Source organism: Arachis stenosperma, chromosome 1 (assembly GCF_014773155.1).
Source record: "Arachis stenosperma cultivar V10309 chromosome 1, arast.V10309.gnm1.PFL2, whole genome shotgun sequence".
Taxonomy (NCBI): domain Eukaryota; kingdom Viridiplantae; phylum Streptophyta; class Magnoliopsida; order Fabales; family Fabaceae; genus Arachis; species Arachis stenosperma.
In genome coordinates, this window is record NC_080377.1 from 12421928 (window position 1) to 12432733 (window position 10806).

At 39.0% G+C, this 10806-nt stretch overlaps 1 protein-coding gene across 1 annotated transcript; it reads right to left on the bottom strand.

The window, feature by feature from the left end:
- Nucleotides 1-327: 327 nt before the first annotated feature.
- On the bottom strand, nucleotides 328-1515 carry LOC130975385 (uncharacterized). Its single transcript, XM_057900191.1, has one exon. It carries the CDS (start codon nucleotides 1513-1515, stop codon nucleotides 328-330), a length of 1188 nt encoding a protein of 395 aa, XP_057756174.1.
- Nucleotides 1516-10806: the final 9291 nt, after the last annotated feature.

The following is a 10806-nucleotide window of genomic DNA, read 5'->3' on the forward strand; positions in this document are numbered from 1 at the left end:
CCCCGGGCCAACTGGGAAAGGCCCTAAGAGGTCGACTCCCCATTGAGAGAATGGTCGAGAAGTCGTCAGCAAGCTTAACTCGGAGGCCGGCGCCCTTGCAAAGTTGGCGTTCTGTTGGCACTTTACGCATTTTTTGACGAACTCTTTGGAGTCTGCCATCATCGACGGCCAGTAGTATCCGGCTCGGATTAGTTTCCTCGCTAGGGCCTTGCCTCCGATGTGGTGCCCACAGCAGCCCTCGTGGACTTCCCTTAGGACGTAGTCCGTCTGATCGGGGTGTAGGCACTTCAGTAGGGGTTGGTTGAGCCCTTTCCTGAACAACTGTCCTTAGATGACGGCGTATTTGGCCGCTTCCCTTCTCAATTTTGCCGCGTCCTTTTCATTATTGGGGAGTTTGCCGTGTTCCAGGAAGTCGGTGATGGGGTCTAGCCATGAAGAGCCCAGGCTTGTTACGTGCAGTGCGATTGCCGGTTCTCTCGTCATGCCTTGGATGAGAGATCGGTTCCCTTCTCCCGGCTTAGTGCTAGCTAACTTCGACAGGAGGTCTGCCCGTGTGTTCCTTTCTCTAGGTACGTGGTGGACCGTGACCTCTTCGAACTTTTGGCTCAAGCTTTTAACCTTTTCCAGGTACTTCTGAAGCAAGGGGTCTTTGGCTTGGTAGCTACCGTTTACTTGGAAAGTGACGACTTGGGAGTCACTGCATATTTCCAGTCTTCTCGCGCCGACTTCTGCCGCTAGGGTTAAGCCTCCTATAAGGGCTTCATATTCTGCCTGGTTGTTCGAGATGGGAAACTCGAATCTGACCGACTGTTCGTATACAACCCCAATCGGGCTTTCCAGGATGATCCCGGCACCTCCAAAGGTCTGGTTGGAGGCTCCGTCCACATGGAGCTTCCACCGTGTACCCACGTCTTCGCTTGGGTCTCTCGTTACTTCAACTAAAAAATCCGCCATGGCCTGCGCCTTGATGGCTTGCCGAGGCTCGTACCGTATGTCATATTGGGAGAGTTCGATGAACCAAGTCATCATCCTTCCCGCCAGATCGGGTTTTTGGAGAACTTGCCGGATCCCTTGGTCCGTTCTGACGACCACTTGGTGACTTTGGAAGTACTGTTTTAACCTTCTCGAGGAAGTTAGGAGTGTTAAGGCTAGCTTTTCCAACTTGCTATATCTTAATTCTGCCCCTTGCAGGGCCCTGCTTATGAAATAGACTGGCTGTTGAGCTCTCCCGTCCTCCCGTACCAGAACTGCGGCCAGGGCTTCGCTTGTTATAGCGAGGTATAGGTATAGTGGTTTCCCGTCCTTTGGCTTCCCGAGAACGGGGGGTGCCGCCAGGATTTCCTTGAAATGTTGAAAAGCTTCTTCACATGCGGGTGTCCACTCAAACGCCATTCCTTTCTTCATGAGGTTAAAGAATGGCAGGGCCTTTGTCGCCGAAGCTCCGAGAAATCGGGATAGTGAGGTCAATCGTCCTGCCAATCTCTGGACGTCCTTGATGCAGCCCGGGCTCTTCATCTGGAGTATTGCCTGGCATTTCTCCGGGTTAGCTTCTACCCCTCTCTGAGTTATCATAAATCCCAGGAACTTGCCGGCTTCCATGGCGAAGGCACACTTGAGGGGGTTCAGTCTCATACCGTGTTGACGGAGGGACGCAAATACACTTGCCAGGTCGTTCAAGAGGTCGTCAGGTCGTGTTGTTTTTGCCAGGATGTCGTCCACGTAAACTTCGACTGTTTTCCCTATGAGGTCGTGGAATATCCTGTTCATCAGCCTTTGATATGTCGCCCCCGCATTTTTCAAGCCGAACGGCATTACCTTATAGCAAAAAGTTCCTCCTGGCGTTATGAACGCCGTCTTGTCTTCGTCGGGACGGTGCATCGGTATCTGATTGTAACCGGAGTAGGCGTCCATGAAACTTAGATACCGGTATCCCGCCGCGGCGTCGACGAGTGCATCTATGTTGGGGAGGGGGAAGCAATCTTTGGGGCATGCTTTGTTAAGGTCAGAGTAGTCCACGCACATTCTCCATTTGCCGTTGTGTTTTCTCACCAATACCACATTCGAGAGCCATGTCGAGTAATCCACTTCCCGTATGAAGCCTGCTTCTAGGAGGCTGGCCGTTTGCTTGGCTACCTCCTCTGCTCTTTCCGCCGACATCTTTCTCCTCCGTTGAGCCACTGGGCGTGCTTCCGCCTTGACGGCTAGATGATGTGAGATGATTTTTGGATCTATGCCCGGCATGTCGGCTGGTATCCAGGCGAACAAGTCCCTGTTGGCCCTTATCATTTCGATCAAAGGTTCCTTCAGCTCATGTGGGAGGTTCTTGTTGACGAATGTGAACTTTTCCTCTTCGTCACCGATTCTAAACTTCTCCAGGTCCCCTTCTGGTTCTGGTCTCGGCTTGTCTTCCACTCTGGCATCAAGGTCGGCTAGGAACACGCCGGATGCTTCCTTGGACTTCTTTCGAAGGGAAAGGTTGGCGTTGTCACAAGCGACCGCCGTCTCGAGGTCTCCCCTTATGGTGCCTATGGATCCGTCATCGGCAACGAACTTCATAACTAGCAGCTTGGTGTTGATTATGGCTTCAAAATCGTTGATTGTTTTTCTTCCCAAGATGATGTTGTAGGCTGTGGAATCTCGGAGGATTACGAACTCGGCCATCGCCGACCTTCGGCCTTGGATTTGCCCCACCGAGATTGGTAGGGATATGACTCCGTCCGGTTTGATGAAGTGGTCGTCTAACCCGATAACCCCGTGCTGGTGAGTCGTCAGGTCGGCATCCTTTAGCCCTAGCGCGTCGAACACGTTGCGGAACATGATGTTTGAATCAGCTCCTGTGTCGACAAGGATCCGTTTGACGAGGCCGGTTCCCACCCTGGCCGTTATGACCATGGGGGGGTTTTCCGGGGCGTCGTTGAACCACTGGTCCTCCGGGCCAAAAGAAATGGATGGAGGTTTTTTAGAGCTTTGCACCGGCGGGGATGAGATCGCCAGAACCTTAGCGTCTTTCTTGTGTGCCGACCGGGATTTTGGTGCAGCGTTTTTTGCCGTTACCACGTTTATCACAGTGAGGCCGTGGTCTCTGTCCTCGGGTTCCTGTCGCCGCTTGGCCGAACGGGTCTTGCCTTCCTCATCTTGATCGCGATAACGTCTTCTTGGCTCCCTGATGAGATGGGAGAACGCTGCTAACTTTCCCTCCCGTATCGCTTGTTCCAGTGCATCCTTCAGGTCAAAACAGTCCTGTGTTTGATGGCCATAACCCTTGTGGTAATCACAGTAAAGGTTTTTGTTTCCTCCCGTACGGTCCTTAAGTGGTCGAGGCTTCGGAAGAATTCCCTTCTCAGCTATTTGCTGATAAACTTCTACGATGGGGAGAGTGAGTGGGGTGTAGTTAGCGAACTTTCCGACTCGAGGAAACGGCCTGGGTGCTTTGTTTGATGCGTCCTCCCTGGCCTTTTCTTTTGCTCTTTCACCGTCCCCACCGGGCTGACGAGCTTGGCTGTAGCCGGACTGCCGCTTATTGGCAGCCACGACTCGGCTGACTTCCTCGTCGTTTATGTACTCCTTGGCCACCGTCTGGATTTCATGCATTGTCCAAACCGGTTTCGTGGTAAGGTGTTTTCGGAAGTTCTCATTGAGGAGGCCGTTTGTCAAGCAGAGACTGGCCACCGAGTCGGTTAAGCCGTCGATTTCCAAGCATTCGTTGTTGAACCGATCTAAGTACCTCCTGGTCGGCTCTCCTTGTCTCTGGGTTATCCCTAAAAGGTTGATAGGGTGCTTGGCCTTTGCTATCCGCGTTGTGAATTGGGCAAGGAATGCACGGCTGATGTCTGAGAAATTGTAGATGGAACTTTGAGGGAGGCCTTTAAACCATCTGATCGCTGGTCCTGCTAGGGTAACCGGGAAGGCGCGGCATCTTACTTCGTCCCCTACTCCCTCTAGGTTCATCCTGGCCTCGAAGGCCGTGAGGTGTTCCAGAGGGTCCTGAGTTCCGTCATACCTCATGTCCGTTGGTTTGTCGAAGTGTTTCGGCAACCGGACCTCGAGGATGGATCGGTGGAACGGGGTGACGCCCATTATCACAGGTTGTCTTGTTCTTGTCCCTTCCCCGTCTTCGCGACCTCTTGCCGCTCGGCGGGTTGTTCTGCCGCGGGAATAGATGATTGTGTCATTTCGTCTTCTTCTTACGGGTGATTCCTCCCGCGTGCTCTCCGCTTCCGTCCGGGAGGCGGATGTACGTCGCGGGCGGCTTCTGTGAGAGTCCTCCTCCTCGCTCCCGGGAGACGGGGTGTAGCTTGGGTCGGTAAACTGTCCGTCCCGTTCCCGGTCAGCCAGCTGTCGTTCTAGGTTTTGGACTCTGTGGCGTAGCTCCTGCATTATTATGGCGCTGTCGCCGCCCGTTCCCCCGAATGGTCGTGTTCTCGTGTGTTGTTGGGGAGATCTCCGCGCCCCCCTTTGCGAGGCGACGGAGGCTGCCCCCTCCACTCCGGCGGCTCGAGCTCGGTCGCCGGGACCTAGTGCGACTTCCATTTAGGCAGGCGTCCCCACAGACGGCGCCAATGTACGGTTGTCGGGTTCCGGACAGGTCGGGTGTGCAAGTGAAGGGGCAAGGACGCCTTGGTCTGGGTCGCACTGGTTGCGGATAAGTTGAGCAAACGAGCACTCGTCCTGGAGAGTAGGTGAGGGGGGGTGCCACCTGCAAAGACACTCCGACGCTCAAGTCAGCGATGTGCAGGCGGGCAGAATAACGAGGTGAAAGAATATTACGTACCTCGGGGGAAGAGCCAATCTTCCCCTTATATACATGTCAGTAGTGGGCCCCCTTGAGAGGACAGGCCCATACCCCCAAGGACATTGTCCTGCAGCCGCGTGCCGACCGTACAGGACGCGTGTCCGGGTCGGTTGGAGGGCGCGTGTCCGGGTCGGGTAGAACTTGGGTCGGGTCGACCCGTGCGGACCTTGGACCAGGCCGTAACAAGATCATACCCATTTTGTCTTGGTTCAACTTTATGTTCGATCATGTTTAGATAATGTCTCTGCTATAACCTTTTCTTTTAATTTTACAATACTTCACAACTTGAAATTATAACGTGCTTTCAATATAAAATTGATTACTTATGGTATAAACCACTTTTATATATTAGTTCATTGAATTCTTTAATCTACCTCCAATCAAATTAGTCTACTACTACAAATAAAAAAAATCTGTTGGTATCCAAATTTCACTTTTTTTTTCTTTTACAAATAATATCCATAAGTATAATTGAGGGAAGTTAAGGGGAAATAAAATAAATGAATCTTTAAAAATAAAAAATTACTCAGCCTTTTTTTTATATAAAAAATGAATGTGCTTATTAATGTACTTGTACAAATAAAACTCCTTTATTATTATTATTATTATTATTATTATTATTATTATTATTATTATTATTATTATTATTATTATTATTATTCACGAGATTATAGCTTGACCTTAATTAAAAAGCTTTATTCTCAAAGTGTCAAACTACTCAAACCGGTAAATTGTTAACATACCATAAATTAATCTAAAATATAATATGTGATTTTTATTTTTTACTTTTTGGTATTGAAACATAATATGTGATTGATTCATCACTAGAAGGCATTGGGGGTCCAATAATGTTATTGATGTTCAATCATGGATTGATGCCATGCCAAGTTTACCTTGCATAATGGCATTGTTGGACCATCTCATGGATCAATTAAAAATTGGTATATATTATTTGAGTTGAAAAGTTAGTGCCAAATACAATTTCTTAAAATAGGTTGATTTGAAACCAATTTAAATTAGTCGAGTAGTTAGCTCATTCGTTCGTTTAAATAAATAGTGGAAGTTTGAATTCCATCATATGTACACAGCAATTCATTAGCCAATAATAAACTTTTAATTGAAATTTAAATTCGCAACAAATTAATTCTTAATTTGTCGAGTTGAAGGATACCGTACACAACAAAAAAAATGGGTTAAACTGAATTAATAGGATAATTGATTGATGCATGTAATTTAGTGAAGGACCACACCAAAACAACTTGCTTATAAAGTTTAGCTTAGATGCACTAAAAGACATGTAGAATGCACCCTTTCAACCGAAGTAACTATAATGACCCTTTTGGTCCTTTTCAGAGATTTAAAGCTGTGAGATTCCTTAATGCAAATTTTTAAGCACAACTTACCCTAATTAATGTAGCTTTTAGCTATAGAACTCTAGATTATATACTATTGCCTATATATGTATGTGAAACTTGACTAAAATTAAAAGATACATATTAATACTTAGGGGTTGTTTACCATGCCTAATTTTTATACTGCATGATACAAAAATAAAAAAGTAGGACCCACACTCTTTTCTCTTACTTTTTAGGCAAATTAAACACTAATTTTATAGGTACCATAGAACTTCCCTAAATTGAAGGTAGCACTGCTAACATGCATATAGAGAAGGAAAAATGATAGAGTAATAGCTGTTAGGCTTAGGGCATAATTAATAATCGATAATATTAAGATAAAAAATAATCAACCAAATAAATTAAAGTTATTTTATTTAATATTTATTTATTACAAGATATATTAAATAAAGTTAAAATAATAAATTTTGATAATTTATAACTAATATTTTTTTATTACTAATATTTTTTATGAACAATATACTAGCTAGGGTTAGGACATAATTCCTCATGTGCAAAAGTTTTATCACCTTAATATGTATTTAGTTTATGCCAAATGTTAGAGACCAACATTTTTAATGTAAAAAATAAAGAGTTGGATAGTGTTAATTCAAAGTAAAATAACAAAAAAATAATATCCATCACCTAATAACATTTTATTTAAATTTAATTTGCAATAATAACAATCTATAAAACACTACTATTGACCAAAAAATAATTATAATTAATTAATATATAACAAAGATATGAGAAAATTTTGATGTATGAATTCTATTTATAAAATATTCTTTATCAATCATTATATATAATTTATAAAAAAGATTTACTATTTCTATGACTTAAACTCAAGATTTCTTCCATAAAATATAATTAAAGTATTTATTATTTTGACTAATTTAATATTTACCATAAATTTAAATATTTTAATTTGTTGTAAAAATTAAACCAACGCAAAAGAAATTATCAACACACATGAAATTTTCATGAAGCAAAATAATGTTATGCCGACACCACAGTAAACGATCAATAACTGTTGCTACTTTATTTTCTGTTGTTTTAGGTTTTAGCCACATGTTAAAAGAAAATTATTCTTGTCAATAAATTGGGGGTCTTTTTCATTATCATATGCATTGGGTCCCATTTTGTGTGACAACAATGATAAATAATTAAATATTATGTTCAACACTAAATGGATTTCAGGTATTAGACAAATCAAAAGCATTTTTTGTCTTGCACCTATATGTAATACCATCAACAAACAAATTGGGCGAGGAATTAAAGCTAACTCCACTTTTCATTTTCTTTTTCTCTCTTCCAATAATGAATGAGTGAAGAATAAATGATAATATAATAAAAAACAACGTTACATAGTCGATAAATATTATTATTTTTTTTGTTAATATTTGATCAATAATAATATATATTTATATTTGTAAATATTTTACACATAATAAATATATAATTTATATTTATATTTATCAAAATTTTATATATAAATAATACAATTATTTGCATTAATATTTTTACAATATATATATATATAAATTAATAAAATTTATTTGTTAAAAATAATTTAATATTTATATTGACTAAATAATAATTAAAAATACTAAAAATGACTAATTTTTAAAATTTTTCCATAACAAAAGTCATTTTCATTTTTTTCTGGTGTTTTTTTTGAAAAAATTGATATTTATACTATTTTTTATATATTTTAACGTGTCTTTTTGAACAATTTAAAAATACTTATTTATTTTATTATTTTTATACTCATTTTTTACATTTTTAAAAGAAAAGCATGGTATAAATAATACGTGGAGAAAAAGATTCACGGCAACAAGAACTAGTAGAGGGTCCAAATTAAACTAGATAATGTTGACAACTTTTTATTTTTTTAATTTTTTTGTCATTGTTGCTAAAAGTTTAGTTATTATTAAAATTTTGATTAATTAATTTTGAAAATTTGTAGTTGTATTTTTTTAACACCAATACGTCTTAAGATTTGTAGAGCTTTGTGACGACGACCAATAAAAAATACTTGTCTATCATTTTATCCCCCTTCAGAATTTGGTATAAAGTTGAATATACCAATTTTCTTTTATTTATTATTATTACATGCATGGAATATACCGATTATAGACAAACGACAACCCATCATTCAAGTAACATCTGATTAATGCATTATTATATGTGTAGTAACATGCATGTAATATAAAGTGATATATAGATCTAATAAGTATTTTATAATATACATTATTGCACATTACTAAAGAACACGACACATATTTCTTTAGCACCTACTCAAATAAAAATATTAAAAATATCTTCTTATAAAAAATTTTATATTAAAAGTATATTTTATTTATTTAGTTACACTTTAAAAAAAATAACATTTTTACAGTATATCAAAATCAAATTTTATAATTTATTATCTAATGATAAAAAAAAGCATCTTCATATAGGACAATTATAAAATCTTCATAGTAATATTGGATATCCTAGTAATATCTACCTATTTCTTTTTCTATAATCACAATAAAGTCTTGTTCTACTAGCTGGGATCACTATATAAATCAAACAATATCATTGAACTCTATCATATATCATGTCTACAGAGAGATTATTTGTATGTAGATTTCGTTTGACTACCTTATGAATGATCTTTCTTTGTCTTTTACTCTTTATCCATCTTCCATCTCATCCACCCTCCTGATTGGGTGTCTTTTCTCACATGTCTAAACCACCTAAAATGTAATTATACCATCTTTTTCACAATAAACGCTACTCTAACTCTCTCTCTCTTATATCTTCGTTCCTTATTCTATCCAATTGCGTATGACCACTCATCCATCTCAACATCTTCATCTCTGTCATACTTAACTTATATTCATGCTCTCTTTTGGCCACCCAACACTCTGTATCATAAAACATAGCCACCAATCTAATAGTAGTCCAATAGAATTTACCTTTAAATGTTAAAGGCACGTTTTTGTCACATATAAAACCAAACGCACTCTATCATTTTGATCAATCTGCCTGGATCCTATGATTTACATCTTATTCAATCTCTTCATTATCTTGTATGATACACCCAATATATTTAAAACTTTTAACTTTTTGTAGGATGTTTTCTCTAATCTTCACCTCTATATTAGGATTTTTTCTTTGGCGGCTGAACTTACATTCTATATATTCCATCAGACCATATACTTCTAGAGCTTCTCTCCATAAATCCAACTTCTTATTTAGGTATTCCCTTAACTCTCTCATAAGGATGATATCATCGAAAAAAAGCATGCACAATGCAATAGACTCTTGAATATACTCTATGAGTACTTCCAAGACTAATGTAAAAAAATATGAATTTAAGGATAATCTGATCCCTAATATAATCCTATAACAATAGAAAATTCCTCTGTCACACCACCTTGAGTCATCACACTAGTTGTAGCCCCATCATACATATATTTAACTACACGAATATATGCGATTCTTACTCTCTTTCTTTCCAAAATCTTTCATAAGACCTCCTTTGACATTCTATCACACGCTTTTTCTAAATTAATAAACACCGTATATAGATCTCTTTTATTACTACGATACTTCTCTATCATCCTTCTTAACATGTATGTAGCTTCAGAGCCTTCAATGTTGGATTTGTCTGGCATAAAACAAAATTAGTTTTATGTTACTCGTGTCTCTTGTCTTAGCCTCGTTCTATTATACTTTCCCATAACTTCATGGTATGACTCATGAGCTTGATCTTTCTATAGTTTTTGTAACTCTGTATGTCCCTCTATTCTTGTAGATAGGTACCAAAGTGCTATTTCTCCACTCATCTGGCATTTTCTTTGACTTTAAAATCTCGTTAAAAGTTTAGTTAACCAACTGATGTCTTTCTCTCCAAGACCCTTCCAAATTTCAATCGGAATATTATTAGGTCTGCCCTGTTATTTTTCATCCGTTTCAGAGTCTCTTTTACCTTAAAGTCTCGAATTCTTCGATAATAGTAAAAGTTTTGATCTTTTTTTTTCGTGCATGATTGATCAAGGCTCAAAAGAATCTTTTGTCATTCATTAAATAACTCGTAAAAAATAACTCTTTTGCCTTTTATTAATATCATAAGTCAAAACCTTTTTGTAACTAAAAACTAATTTGACATCAGCAAATTATAAATTACAATATATATATGAAAAAGTATAAGGTACCAACATATTATCTGCCAATTTATTGCCAACAATGATTAATTATTATATTTTAAACACATATATAAAGAGACGCATTCAAAAAATATATCTATAAAGACACTTTTATTAAACACAGCTATACAAAAGATATTTTTATTAGATACATCCATAAAGACACTTCCATTAAACACAGTTATAAATAAGAGTTAACAGATATTGACAAAAATACTATTGATAACGTAGTAAGATTGTATATATATTACTTTTTAACGTAATATCCAAGGTAAGTAACATAGTGTTTGTTTAGTGTTCCTGTCCATCAAAGACAGGGACACGGCAGTACATGTGTGTTGTTTGTTTTGTGAGACACAAAAAAAAGAGAGACACAATTACACACAAGAGTACATAAAATACGTGTATTTTGTGTCTCTCT